We start from the raw sequence: 14,506 nt of genomic DNA on the forward strand, positions 1-14,506 counted from the left end.
TTAAACTTTCCTTTTGTCAGTGATGGTAAATCATCACTGGAAGAAAACTCAAAATACTATGGCATATTTTCTACCAATGGAAATTTTTATCAGAAGTAAGGAATGTTTTCCAATAAGATAGTCAAGTTTCAACAAGACACTCATGAACTAAACCTTGAAGCTTGCATCATGCAAGAAACCAGACAAGATGACAAGAATACCCTTTAGCTTGGTAAGTCTCTAGCAAGTCGCTGAACAGTAGAATAACCACTAAGCCAAACAAGAGTAACACCTTCACAAAAAACAATGCTCTCCTTCACACTCACCCAAATGCTGCAGATATTGCACCGTCCTCTCATGACCCTTCAGAGGTGAGTTGGCTTTCTTTGACTGATCCACCAGTACCTGTAATGCTTTCAGAAAAACAAAAAGGTTCATTCCTTTGTAACCACAAGTATCATTCCAACTTGAACCACAAAAAAGTGCATTTTTCTTGTTCTGCTACTGGAGGCAGAACAAAGTTTTATTTTAAACACATAGGCCAAACGGGTAACAGGAACAAAGACCGATTTAATCACAAGACAGACCCAGAAACAAAGTCTCTTCAGAATATTGCCTGCTCACTGAAGACAAGTTAAAACTCAATATTAGGAATACATGCTCCTGTCCCTTCTCCTCTCCCCACCCCAACCTCATACCTACCTTTCTCATGTAGACCTTTCTTCTCATACAGTATTATCAGCTCACTGTATTTGTGTGCCTTCTTTAGTACATGCTCACTCTCCTCAATGTGGCAGTGATTGTTCTCCAGACGTAGCAATGGTGCCACCAGTGCTACATTCGTCTGCAAGCAAAAGGGAGCACTTAAACATGCGCACCTCCTAAGTTTATAGTACAAAAACATGAGTTGGAATGGGGGGGGGGAAGTCTTATAGCATAAGAAGTGACAGCTTAACATCTTAGATTAAGGCCCATTTTCCTTTCCCTAATTTGTTGGGACAGAAAGAAAACAATATAATGAGAGCTATTCCCCCCCCTTCCAGAAGGGAGGTGAGCTTTGAAAAACATCATGGACAGCAAAGATCATACTCTCCTGCATTTAACAGTACAAGGCAACATGAGAAGCATTCATTAGAACTTCAAGATACACAGGCAAGGCCACATTCTTCTGACTGAGGCAGCAACCAGAAACGGACACACCTGCTTTATTCCATTAAACTACTTCCTGACCAGTGAGCAAACCAGTTAACACCAAAGTTTCACAGACCATTTTTAGACCACAGACAGTTGCATGAGAATTTCTGAAGTAGCTCCTTATCCTCCTTCTCAGACATTTCAGCCTGAAATTCCAACAGAGCTTGCATGGTAAAGGAAAGGCCTGTAGGTCAGGCAGAAACTCACATGGAGGTAACACTTTAACAGGGTGGTATCAATGATTTGTAGCAGCTTCTTTTTGGATTTGATCGTGGGTGTTCCTTCCATGAGCGGTGAGGTACTGGACTGATGGTCAGAATCATTTAGCTTCTTCACCAGCTGACTTCTCTTCTGCAGGACATCAAATGAAATTTTAACAGGAAAAAGCCATGGATTTCTCCATCCCACCTCAGCAAATATAACCTACCAAGTAAAAAGACTAAATTAAACCAATTTAATAACTTGTTTTAATCAATTGTTTCCTAAAGAATTTTTATTGTTACTAACTGTTCAACACATCACCTTTCCAACCACATTCAGGTGTATACATTTGTTTTGCAAATTTATAGTTTAGTGTGTTTAGTCCAGAGTCTTGAGAAATAGTCAGAAGGAAACTTGGTTAACCTGAACAGAGACATTTTAGAGAAGGCAGGAGACATTTAAAACATTTGGAGAACAATTTAGGTTTTGGACTACTAGGCACAAAAATTATTCTCCTTCAGACACAAGCTTCCTTTTAGTCTAGTAAGAAGGAATTCAGATTCCAGTTACAACAAAATAAAGAGGACAGGAAGTTACAGTACCCACCACCTCCTGTTCCACCTTTCAATGCATGCTTTTGACATGTCTCCTGGATAGAGTGCCCTCCACAATAGTCACCAAACAAAAACAAAAGATCAAGAGCTCAAGCCCTCTTCAGAAGGCCACTAGAAATAAAATAGCGGACTCATTCAGATCTGGTCCATGAGTAAGTTTTGTCCAGTCCTCACTAAAGTCACATGTGATGTCTTCCACATATCTGTGGGGCACCTCACATCTTCCAGTTCCCCTGCTTTCTCAGTTTCCAACCATGAAGACAGCCCATTAACACTAGCATGACAGAGCTGGAGTAGGCGTACTGCTTCCTGCAAAAAGTTAACCAACAAAGTATGCTAAAACTGAATAACCCTGCTCTAAAAACAGATATAGGAGCACTCACTTGAGTTAGGTAGTCTATCAGAGCTAAATGTGCCTTCTCCAGCTCTGCCCCAGAGAGCCCTGGCAGGGGGTTGGGATACTGTAGCTGTTTCCTGTAATCTGTGGGCAGGAGGTCAGGATACAGACCCATCACATGAGTGGGATCTAAGCAAAAAATAACTAGTATTAGTAACCATTCATAACATTATTTTTGCAAACTCGTAAATGTATGTAACCTTTGAGCAAGCTTAGCTTTCCAACAGAGTTGTTTGTAGTCAACTTGTATGTCCACAACGTTCCAGATAACATAATTTGCTTATTACAGAAAAGAAGCTAAAACAAGGCACAAGAAGCAAGAGAAAGACTGTTTCAAAGTCCAAGCACAAGAAGTTCCAACCTGTGCGCTTGGCACACCTGGAGGACAAGTCATTATTATAATCATCTTACTGCTCTTCTTGCAGAATCCCAGCATCACCAACTCTGACAATAGGACAGGATTTCTAGGAACAAGCTATGTTTTAAGAGATTTACTGTGCTTTTGAAACAAGAACTGAATAGCACCATCTGTAACTAATGAGCACCCGTTTTCATGGAGTTTTAGCAAATTCAAAATTACTGCCCTCTAATTTAAGTTCAAAGTATTTTGAGTTCTCAGTCCTTTTCTTTCATTGTAGTTTTCCAAAGTAAATATGATGTTAAGTGTCATCAAAAGTTGTAGGTTTAAATGCACAAGGGATGTGCTGTCAACATTAGAAGAATCTCTGTCTTAAGCACTATTCTATGGTAGAGTACAGTCTTCAGGTGTTCTTCCAGTAATCCTAGTACGAACCAGAGGAATAGCATCAGAGGCTATTTTGACTTCCAAAACAACAGAGAAGTTTCCTGGCTTCAGTAGCTTGGTTCATTAAACAGGAAACAGGGTTAAGGGTCCTCAGTTTGGTCTGAGTCCAAGGATTTAGCAAATCTACAGATGTTCCTTATTTTTCATTCCAAGCTACAAGTAGGCTTTTGGCAGTTGCTGAAAGCCTCAACTTCAAGGGTCTGTGTACATGCTATGCAAGCTGTAAAATAGCCTACAATACAAAAATATTCTGCACAAATTCATGATTTAACTTAACTCACCGACTGAAGTTAATTAAGTACTATAACCAGTTTCACAAAAAAAGCTAAATAGCTGCCTAGGCTACTTGCCATTCACAGGGGACTGGTCTGCACAAGACATCCCTGTTTTAAAATAAAAATGAAACAGAAAACAAACAAAAACCCTCACACAATAGTCTGTGAGCTTCATTTTATTCCTCCTAATCCAGGTATCTCAATGCCAACCCAAGCACTTACCTGTACCAAGCTTGGCAAAAACTTGCATGGATTCATCAAAGCGCTTCTGGCAGAAGAGATTGAAGGCAAAGAGGTTCTTTATGTGGTGAATTTGTTGTCGCTTCTCACTATCTGAATCATCTTTCATTTCCTACACACATACAAATTAACGAACATTAAAAACTCTTGGGCCTCATAAATGAGAATGAAACACTACAGAAATAACAGGAGTATTATCCTTTGGAAAGAATATGAAGAAAAAGGATAATCTTCCAAAGTTAACACCTCTGATGGTGATTCTCGGATGCTATGCTTATTGTGTCACTGAGATAACCTGGAGGGTTTGAAAGCTACCTCTGGTTATTTATATACTCGCTCTATCACAGCAACTATCTCTTCACTCATTTGCCTTTTCTATTTTTTTTTCCAAGTTAGCAATACAAAATGCAATTAATTCATTTTAATGTAGTTCCAGGGAAGTTTCCAGAAACCAGAAAATCCTAAAACAGTAATAGCAATATATTAAACATACTGCTTCAGCATCTCTAAGAAATTATTACATTTCAGGAGTAATACGAAGGGCCATTGCAAAAAATCCTGGTCATTTGACAAAACAAAACACACAACTCCAAGCAAAACTGTTTACAAGCAGTCTGAAGGTAACTGATTTAGGTAACAGCTAAGAGAGATCATCTTTCACATACAAGATGATATCTCAACATCTAAACCACAATAGATCAACATGGAGAAATGGCAGCACAAAACTAAAATTTAAGTCAAAAAAGGCTAGAGTTTACCAGTTTGTGCAAAGCGGACAGTAGGGAGGTTAAACTCTCCAGACTAGCTACAGCCAAGCAGCAGGCAAACATTCTTTTGTGTACTTTTGCACAAGTGCATCCACTGCAAACCCAAAGGTTTTTGAGTACTTACTGCCAACTGCAAAGCCAACTCAAACTGCTTGTCCTGCAGAAGCTGCTGGATCTGTGTGGCTATGGACACCGGAATGAGCCGCCAAACAAAGTGATTACTTGCCACATATATAATATTTGTGCTGTGAACAAGACAAAAAGGTCAGTTACTAAGCTCCAGCACTGAGAAAGGAGCAATATCCCATCCAAAAAAACCAATCCTGGTTAATACACACATGGATCAATCAGATACAAGGGCAACTTGAGCAATATTGCAAAGAAGAAAGGAGAAGAATACATCTCCAGTGATCAGAAATTCCCAAAGACACTCAACTATCACTTACTCCTCAAGGTATGGCCTCCATCCATCTGTTCATAAAAAACAGACTGCTTCAATGCTACTTCTTAAGCTGAGGGAGTTAGAAAAGCTCTTCCTCTCCCAGTTTCTCAGAGTGCTACCATACTCTCAGACAGCCCAACAAAAGTAATAATCAGTTATACTCAATACCCTCCAGAGGTGATGAAGCGTGGTCTCTGCAGCTCAATACTCTGTACCAGCAGCCGGGGTTCAAAAGTACGGATCTCCACATACCTTGGCAGAACAGCAATGATATAGGGAGGCTGGTGTTCTATTAGTGAAACAAGTGAAAAATACAAGTTGATTGTTCTCAAGTATGCCTTGAAACAAGCCATGACTTAAAGTAAGGCTTCTCTTCAATTTTTTTTTTCCCTTGAAACGTGTCCCTTTTTTACTTATTAAAAACAAAACTCAACGCCCAACGCTGACAGCAATTTGCTAATCACTACTACCAGGCTTTTTGTTCATCTTTCAACAGAAGGAATTTCTGTGGCACTCAGGTGCTCAGAAGAACTACAGTGCTTTAACACACTACCTTCCATTTCAAATCTTGTCCCTTTATAAAAGATACGCAATATGCCTATTTTCTGAGGAGGAGATAGGCATACAGACTAGAAGCAAAGAGGAAGAAACAAAAATAAACACATGAAACCTTCCACACTCGGAGTACAACTTGAAATACTTTAGACACTGTCACATTGCAAATCCAGCTAGTTTCTAAATACTGGGAACGTAACGATTTTGTCATATACAAAGGAGTAAAGAAGCAAATTTAAAAAAATTACTGCTAATTCTCACCCATGGCTATAGGAATATCTGTCCAATTCAAGGCACATTTCTGAGTACAGATCCCTTCTTCATTGAGCACAACTGTTAGATCATCTTGGCCAACTGCAACTTTTCCATCTGCTACAGGAGCTACCAATGGTTCCAGCTGCTTCCCTGTGGGAAACAGTTCTTTGATGGATCCTTTTCCATCCACCTAGGATAATACAGAAAATTTAAAAAATGTTTTTCAAAATAACCTTAATTTCAAAGCTGCATAAGACCAAAGCCAAAACCCCCCTAGAGGGATTTACAACCCAGACTAATCACTAACAGGACAAGTACAGTTTTAAAGAGTAGCAATAAAATTCTCTGCATATGATCATTTATCTTGCTTATACGTCATTTGGAAATAAAGATGCTTTTGTGTCCAAGATGATATATTCCTGTTACTATAACAGTAGCTGAGCACATAGTTCATACAGGTGTATAAAATGCATAGCACAGTAGCAACATCAGTTAAAGTGTCCAAACACTTCTTGGTGTAACCAGATTATTTCATTTAGGCCAAAACTTTGACATGGTTTTATTCTGGCATGAGGGAGCATTGCCACATAAAAAACTAAAAGCCAAGCAACCTGCCTACCCTTTTTCCCTGCCCTAGCCACTCATTCTTGTGGCCACATGCTGTCCAGGGAACTGAACGCACCCAAAAAAAAAAAATCCAAAGAGTGTTTCATGAGCTGAGCTGACAACTCACTGAAGAGTGTTTCATTGAACGCACCCAAAAAAAAAAAATCCAAAGAGTGTTTCATGAGCTGAGCTGACAACTCACTGCCACCAAAACAGAGAATCCTTCTCCTTCAACTCCAGCTACATGTTCCTGCTGCTTCCCTTGCATTACAGCTCAAGCATTCTTATAAATCAACAGCTAGCCAGCAAAACACAATACCATAAAAATGTGTATTTTTTCCACCTATTTAGTGAAATGAAGCCATTCAAGGATGTGTTGGTCAAGCACCGGAGTCAACCCAAAGTAGACACTTGGACAGCAAGTCCGCACTCCGGTTGCTTGAGCAGCTGCACAACTACTCGTATCGCTAGAAACGGAGGAATCAACACTAGGAGAGGGCTGCAGAAAGGTATCACTTCTTTTGTGAGCAGTGTCAGTTTGAAGTGACTATAAAATTACTGTGCAGTTTTCCTGTCGACTACAGATCAGTGTTGCCACCCATGTACACACACACACGTGATGCACTTCATCTTCATCTCATTTTCCTGTATCATCAGCAGACGCCAGTTGTAAAGGCAGAAAAGAGAATCAAATACAGCTGTCAAATGAAGCATAGGTGGAAACTGTAATACTAGATTAACGACAGTAAGTTTAAAGACTTTCCAACTGAAACGATTACAGTTCAGCAAGAGAATCAAAAAAAGAAAAAATGGTTAAGCTCCACTGTCTGCCAGATAAGAAAATACTCTTGGGGTTTTTTTTCCCCTTTTAGAGCTATCTCCTTTCTTAATACATTAAATAAAATGCAAGCTTACACAGACTGCTGCCAAACCAAAATATATCTTTTCCGATGCCTTTTTTTCTGCAAGAGCTTCAAATGCTCGTTTCAACAGCGATAAACAGAAGATCGCTTCCTGACAAAACATCAGTTTAAAAGGACAGACTTAGACTGCCCTTTCCAAAACCACATATAGCAAGAGTACCAGATGCTGTTTTTCATAAACGTCTGTTAGCTAAATCCCTGAGCACAGGAGCAGCCTCCATAGCATCCACTGCTATCCAAATCTTCTTAAACACCGTATTCCAAACCCCAGTCTTACCCGTATCAGGTAATAGTCTCTCTTGAAGCCTACACAGATGGAGTTTTCACACCAGGCCATAGACTTGGGTACATCAGGTACACTGAAGTCCCCCTGAGGAAAACAGGTTAAAACAGCTTTTCAAGAGAAAAGCAAAAGCCAAATCTGGCAACACAGAGTGTAACAGGCAGGACTGTTGTTGACACTGTATTCCCCACCACACAAGCCCAACTTCTGCTGGTCAAGGAATGGCAGTATTCAACTAAAAGGCTAGATTCCTGCACAGTAGAGGTGTGCTTTGAGTTAGCTGGTAACTTCTAGAAGAGCAGCCTAGCTGAAAAATTCGCTACCCATTTCCATTGGTTATTTTTATCATTCTGGTATTCACAACTGCAGTTGTCTGTGCTTGCTGTCAGTAACTACCTTCTGACTTAATGACATACCTGGAAAACTTTGTGTAGAAGTGGACCCACTTCCATAGTGTTATTGTTAGGTGTACATTTATAGAGGCTGCATGCTAATACATCTCACTGACTTACACGTGTACCACAATCAGAACGTTAAAATATAGAACACAGCCTTTGATTTAATTTATGAAACTGTATTAATGCCATTAATTGTGATTTCAACCATGTATTTTCACTTTTATTTGCTGCTTCATTGTTAAATCACTGCAAAACCAACAGAAGACAATGTTCTGAAAGTCAGTAGTGCCTCCGAGTAATAGGGACTGCACAGCAAGCAGTAAAGAGCAACTACTCTCCCTGTTGAGACACGCTAGACTACAGAAACAACACAACTCACCTGGAGTTCATGGAACTCTCTGTCCTTCCAAAAATAAAGTTGTAGCTTCTTCCGCACTGCCACGCACATTCTCAGCACCTCTTCTCCTGTATCTGACTGCTGTGAAAATAGACAGGCCTAACTCATAGGCACTCATAAACTAAGAGGCAAGTAAGATAATACAAGGCCAAAAGAATCCTCAGCCTGAAGCAAAGCTGTCAGCTTAAGAGCAGCTTTGTTCATCCATGCCAGAAGGGCATTCCCTAAACAAGGAAGCACAGAGAGAAGGGGGTCAGGATACTTAAAAATGAACTTTGGCAGGAAATACAAATTAAAAAAAAAAGTACCAAAGACACACACACACAAACAGAAGATAAGCAGAGAGCTATCAGCCCAGCCCTGAAGACTAGGATAAATAGCTTGAACTCTATGCAGTATAGGAGAGGGGAGGAAATGGAACAATGCAAAGAATGTGTTAGACTGATAAAAACATTAATAGCTGTTTAATATTCTAGCCTACTGGAAAAGTTTCCTGACAAGAAATACTAGCAAAGCTAAGTGCCTGTACACACAAACAATAAGGCGCTTTGGAATGACCAGATTTAAAGGTGCTTTGAAAGACATCACTAGTTTTAACACCTAGAAAACCCTAACTACTTATTAGAAAATATTTAATACTAACCTCCCATAGGGCAAAGAGATAAAAAGTGATGAAGAGCACTAAGCCATCTCTTCTGGTTATGAATAAGGTTTCTGAATGACATGGGTAGGCTAAGAAACTCACTTGGACAGAAATGAGTCATTTAATAAACCACAGATTGCTATACCTTATGGAACCATTTTATGGCCTGAATCTACCACAACTGCTGTGGGACTCCTTGGGCCAATACAGCTTAACAGAAATAAGAATGTAACAAAAACAGTGATGGAGATGCTTGGTGAACAGAACCACTGTGAGCTAGTACACTGGCAATTTAAGGGAAGGGAATGGCTTTTATATTGAAGAGGACCTTTCAAAAAGAAGACGACAGTCGAAGTTACTACAGGATAAAAGTGCCCTGAAGTTTTGTACCAGGAGGTTAAAGGCTACAATCACAACAGGCACAGGAAGATATCTTATGAAGCACAGGAAAAAAAATAAGGTGACTACATTAAAAATTGTTGCCTTAAGCAAAGCTTCAACATCCAGTAGGTACTAATTTTAAAAAGCACTAGTACCCAAGCAACTTGCACGTAACACAAAATTAACAAACCTAATCTATACAGCGACACAAAAAAGTTAACCTTATTACAAACAGTAAGGACATCTGTGCCATTGTGTTCCTCCTCTTACCTGAAGATCACAAGTGAAGAGAGATGCACCTTTTGCCTTGGAAACCGTGGTGATTTGTTGAAATGTCAAGAGGTCATGGACATAAATGTTATTTTCTGTTTTAAACAAAATTCCAATTATTATTCAGTATTTAATACATGTAGAGCTCATTGCTAATTCAAATAAGTTATCACATTTTATATTTACAGAAAAAGAACAACTTGTGAAACTAAGAGCTGCAAGAAAGGAAAAGGAATGTTTTCTCAAAAGCTGAAAAGTGCTAAGGCATATACAAATACAAGACAATAAATGCGGAAAAGATGACTAACACCAGCATTGGTAAAACTACATGACAGAACTGAGAACAGATGCTAACCAAGGAGAGGAAGTGGGAGTGGAAGGGACAGCAAACAGGCCAGAGCAGAGCAAGTTCATGATGGAAGATTATATGAACAAAGACCATTTTGAACTGGCTCCTGAAATTAGCGGAAAGTGAATGGTTGCAAATGGAGGGTGCTGTGGTCAAGTTTTTGTACGCACGAGGACGCAGGCAGCAGAAATCTACGCATGCTGGAGTCGGAAGAGCCGGGACTTGGAGATCATAAAGAAGGGAGTAGCAACATAAGCAAAAAAAGACATAGGAAGATCATAAGGTTAAACAAATATAGCCAGAGACAAGCAAACTTAGATCTTCCACAAGATGGTAAAAGATCACCATCTGCATATAAACTGAATTTGGTATAACACATCAACAGTAAGTTTCATACATCAAATAAGTTTGGACAGAGGTTTTAGCCCCTATCATACAGTGCACACACATACGCATGCATGTATGTATACATACACATGCCAATACAGTCAAACGATATGTATGCACATGTATATACACACACACTTTAGTGCACGTATGTATTTTTTCATTTTTAAATCACAAAACTTAGCGTTAATACTTTGTTCTCCAAGCTGGCTTACGACAAGCAAAGCTGCTTCTCAATCTATGCTGCATAATGCTTCCTCTGCAAAGTGAAAAAGCCTAAATCCTACACAATGACTTTTCAACAACTAGACTACTATGCAGGTATGTGGAAAGAGTGCCACGTTCAGCCAAGTAACTGCATCGAGAAGAGCTCATTAAATATTGTAACATTTTCTTCACTTACCTAATAGACTGACCAGAATTTTAAACTGAGAAACAACATGAATCTGAAAGAAAGAATTCTATTAGTGACTCCATTCATAAACTAAACCTCTGAACAAGGCTTGATTATAGATAGTCTAAGAAAATGCATCTTACATACTCTCAAAATAATGAAAACAGCAAGGTAGCTATCTATGCACAACCTTCCTCCAGCTATTGCAACCCCTTTCACTTACACCCAGTTTTCACAAGCTAGCACATACATCTTGCAACCTAAGCTGGTAAAAAAACGTTATAACAAGTGGTACGTTACTAGTGCAGAAATACCTCTAAAGGATATGCAGAGCGTTGCTGAAAAAGAATGCATAATCTTTGAAGTAAGTGCTTATATTGATACTCAGGAAAGCAATGAGCCAAAGTTCTCCAAAAAAAATGAAACAGTAGTAAGACTGGCAGTAGATAATCAGTTACTTTAGTTCTAAATTCCAAATAAGAGGAATTACATTCACATTCCTATAGCATTTTATCCGAGAATGAAATTATATATTACAGTCTGTTGGTGTAGTACCATCATTTTTACAAATATTCTCAGTCAGAGCAGTTGAAGATTTACCGTGAACAACAGCATTTCCATAAAAGCCAAAAATAAACCTGTAAGTTCCGATTCTTGGCTTTCTGCTTTAGCAACCAAACCAAGCTTATTCCTGTTATGGGAAGAGTGGGCAAAAACACCAGGCTGTGCCGCCCCTAGAAGAATCTATAGTTTTGGGGAAATTTTTTGTTAAGCTTAGCAGAGATTCCAGAAGTATATTTGATATTTCATTTCTTGGCTAAAACACTGGAAAACTGTCCCCACATCAAAAAGATGTTATTTCCTACCTGCTGAATCTTTTTTGAGAAGTTCTTGTTGGATTTCTCTAGTGTCACTTCAAACCTATTGCAACCTACCAAAAAGATTTGAGAGAGTATGTATGTAAACTGAAGTTGCCCTTAAATTTATGGCTGAATATATCTTACACTAAATAGGTTACAAAGAATTATGAAAGCAAACTTGGCCACTTAACACTAGAAGAATGACTCTTCTAACATATCTGTGCTATCTTTTACTTAAAAGCTAAATGCATCAGAAGGTCTTCTACATAGTCAGGTGAAAATTGAAATTACACTTCTTGTACCCATCCAAGGACTCCATCAATAGTTACATTTTTGCCTTGCCGGAATTTTAGATTATAAAAATTATATTTAAGTATTTTGAAACCCAGAGATACAAAGATACCCATAAACACTTTTTCCACACCAATCAAATATCAGCAATTTAAATTGCTAGGGAGCACATCACTGCAAAGTAGACAAGGAATAAACACTACACCACAAGGGTTTAAAAGGAGTTTTAGGGATAAAGACTTACAGACACTTTCTGATGACATAACCTCTCCTGGCATTGATGCAAAAAAGGGGGAGAAATTTACCATGTGAGATAAAACACTAGCAACTCGAGACTAGCATGTTCTGATTGGAATAGATGGCCTACAAGTTTCAGAAAAAGCAAGCTGAATTCAATCTCTAGAATCCAAGTAGCTACAAATTAACATCTTTCCGAGAGCTGATGAACTTGGAAACAGATGTTTGGTTTTTTCTTTCCTGTCCCACACGACACTACATTACTGTGTTCAATAATATCAGTTTCTACACAATAGCAGATAATGCGAAATACAAATCTGTTTAGTGAAAATCAATTTTAACTAAACCAAAAATAGAATAGTTCTATTTGTGGCGTCTCCAGGATAGACTATGAACACTTATGACTGTCAAAGAGGCAGGGAGAAGAGTAAATACATGACAGAACTAGTTAGGAGGGATCCCTCTTCCCCATCCCTTGATGCTCATGGACCCACTGAATAAAGTTGCTCTTTCACTAATCCAGTCCTTCATTAACAGAAGACAAACGTCAAATCTCTGGCAACTAGCACGTTGCACTGCTGTGCACACTGCATTCACAAAAATTACACTAACTTACTATAAATTCAAACATAGAGAGACCTGATATACAACATACTTTAAAACAGAAAAGAGGCTGATACTACTTGCTATCTTTCTTACACATCTGATAAATGCTATGTACGCTTTCACCAAAGATCCCACACAAATATTCATTAAACTATGTAGGAAAAAATCTGCAATTAAACACACTTGTGTTAACATCACTACAACCTCTTAAAGTGCAGGAAATAAAAATAACGTAATCAACTTTTTGTGCCATTCTTAAAATCAACTTACCTATGTCTTTCCTGATCCTGTAAAGCAGCAGATGTCCTTGTTTGGTACCAACAAGAAGCCATTCCTCTACAAAGACAGGGGAAAAAGAGTCTAATTAGTTTCAACAAAGACTGCCCTCCCCAGCCAAGTTACATTTATCAGAACACTTCGAAACTTGTTTCAAATGCCAAAGAGGACTTTCTGTGGCGGCTACACGTCTCCTGTCATATCTCTGGTGGAAGTGCTCAGAAATAGCTTTCATTCTCAGAAGAGGACGGCCAAAGATCAAAGCAGTAAAACAGAGAGTATAGCCTAGACGTCACATCCCACTTGTACACTTATAGAAAGGTAAAGAAGCAAACCACTTATAGATAGATAGATATATCCCACTTATACAAAGGTAAAGAAGCAAACCATTGCATTTTTTGTGCAATCAAAAGAGGCAATAAATTATTCTTCAGACATTACTATCTGCCAGAGAGGAACAGCACTACATAATGGGAAGAACTGTCAGGAAGAAAAAAAAAAAAAAAAAGTTCTATGTGGGTTGGTTTGTTTGTTTTTCAATAGTCAAGTTTTTGTAAGAACTCTCTGAAACAGTCAGCTATGCCTGGAAGGACAGCGGCACCTTTGCTTAAATGACATTCGAATTATCTGGACGACCAGTCATTTAAGATTTACAAGAGAGGACCTTTTTATACACAAACTCTGTGGCAGAGTTTCAGACTCTTCCTATTTACAGCATTTATAGCATACAAAAGGCATAGAATCTTTATTGGGTCGTGAAATATGACTGAAATTCTTCCTCCTTGCTGAAGATCATATAGGAAAGAAGCATACACAAATATTTCTTTCTACATCTAGTACTCCCTCATTACCAAAGATACTTGTATTTTAATAAAATCTTGTTTCCTGCAAGACCTTTTTCCCACTATTTGGTAGAAAAGTTGTAGAGACAGAATTACACCTCCTTTTACACAACCATACCATCATACGCCTGTCGGTTTAGGCTTTTTTCTGCTTCAGCAAAATAAATGCTTCCAAAGAGAGAAAAGATAAAAGCCTCAACACAGGAATAAACTATCTTCACATCTTCTCTGCTACATAACTTTAGCACAAACAACCCATGTTTAAACGTGGCACTACTATTCAGGTTATAGTTTTGTTCTTAAGACAGATTAAAGGGGTCACAGTTCCACAGTGTCTGGAGTTTTTTAAATTACCAATTTTGTGCTATGGTAGTACATCTGATGGGAACTGCTCAAGCAGTTTGAAAAGCCTTATCAAGCCTTGTCATTACAACAGCTGGTGCAATCACCCGACCAAAATCTTGACTGTCAAGTATGCCCAAAAATATAACCCACGTTTATATACCATTAACACATGCAAACAGACCCTAAACCTAAGACTTGAACGTACCACTGGCTTTCCAAGATTAAGTTTACCCAAAACACAGGGAACGCTTTTTAGCGAGAAACTAGCCGACCACGGTTACAGCACTGGAAACC

At 38.7% G+C, this 14,506-nt stretch overlaps 1 protein-coding gene across 1 annotated transcript in view; it reads right to left on the reverse strand.

Moving 5' to 3' along the window:
• The window catches only part of VPS39 (VPS39, HOPS complex subunit), a 31,112-nt gene that overhangs the window by 12,923 nt on the left and 3,683 nt on the right, over positions 1-14,506 (reverse strand). The window contains exons 2-15 of the mRNA XM_009277618.2: positions 13,020-13,085; positions 11,622-11,686; positions 10,765-10,807; positions 9,626-9,720; positions 8,314-8,412; positions 7,531-7,623; positions 5,731-5,914; positions 5,083-5,203; positions 4,597-4,717; positions 3,688-3,817; positions 2,372-2,514; positions 1,381-1,524; positions 682-823; positions 306-392 (exon numbers count right to left, since the gene is read on the reverse strand). Of these exons, the coding sequence (XP_009275893.1) occupies positions 306-392; positions 682-823; positions 1,381-1,524; positions 2,372-2,514; positions 3,688-3,817; positions 4,597-4,717; positions 5,083-5,203; positions 5,731-5,914; positions 7,531-7,623; positions 8,314-8,412; positions 9,626-9,720; positions 10,765-10,807; positions 11,622-11,686; positions 13,020-13,085 (1,533 nt within the window). The remainder of the gene's footprint in view (positions 1-305; positions 393-681; positions 824-1,380; positions 1,525-2,371; positions 2,515-3,687; positions 3,818-4,596; positions 4,718-5,082; positions 5,204-5,730; positions 5,915-7,530; positions 7,624-8,313; positions 8,413-9,625; positions 9,721-10,764; positions 10,808-11,621; positions 11,687-13,019; positions 13,086-14,506) is intronic.

The sequence above is a fragment of the Aptenodytes forsteri genome, unplaced genomic scaffold, assembly GCF_000699145.1.
Source record: "Aptenodytes forsteri isolate BGI_AS27 unplaced genomic scaffold, ASM69914v1 Scaffold146, whole genome shotgun sequence".
In the NCBI taxonomy this organism is placed as follows: Eukaryota; Metazoa; Chordata; class Aves; order Sphenisciformes; family Spheniscidae; genus Aptenodytes; species Aptenodytes forsteri.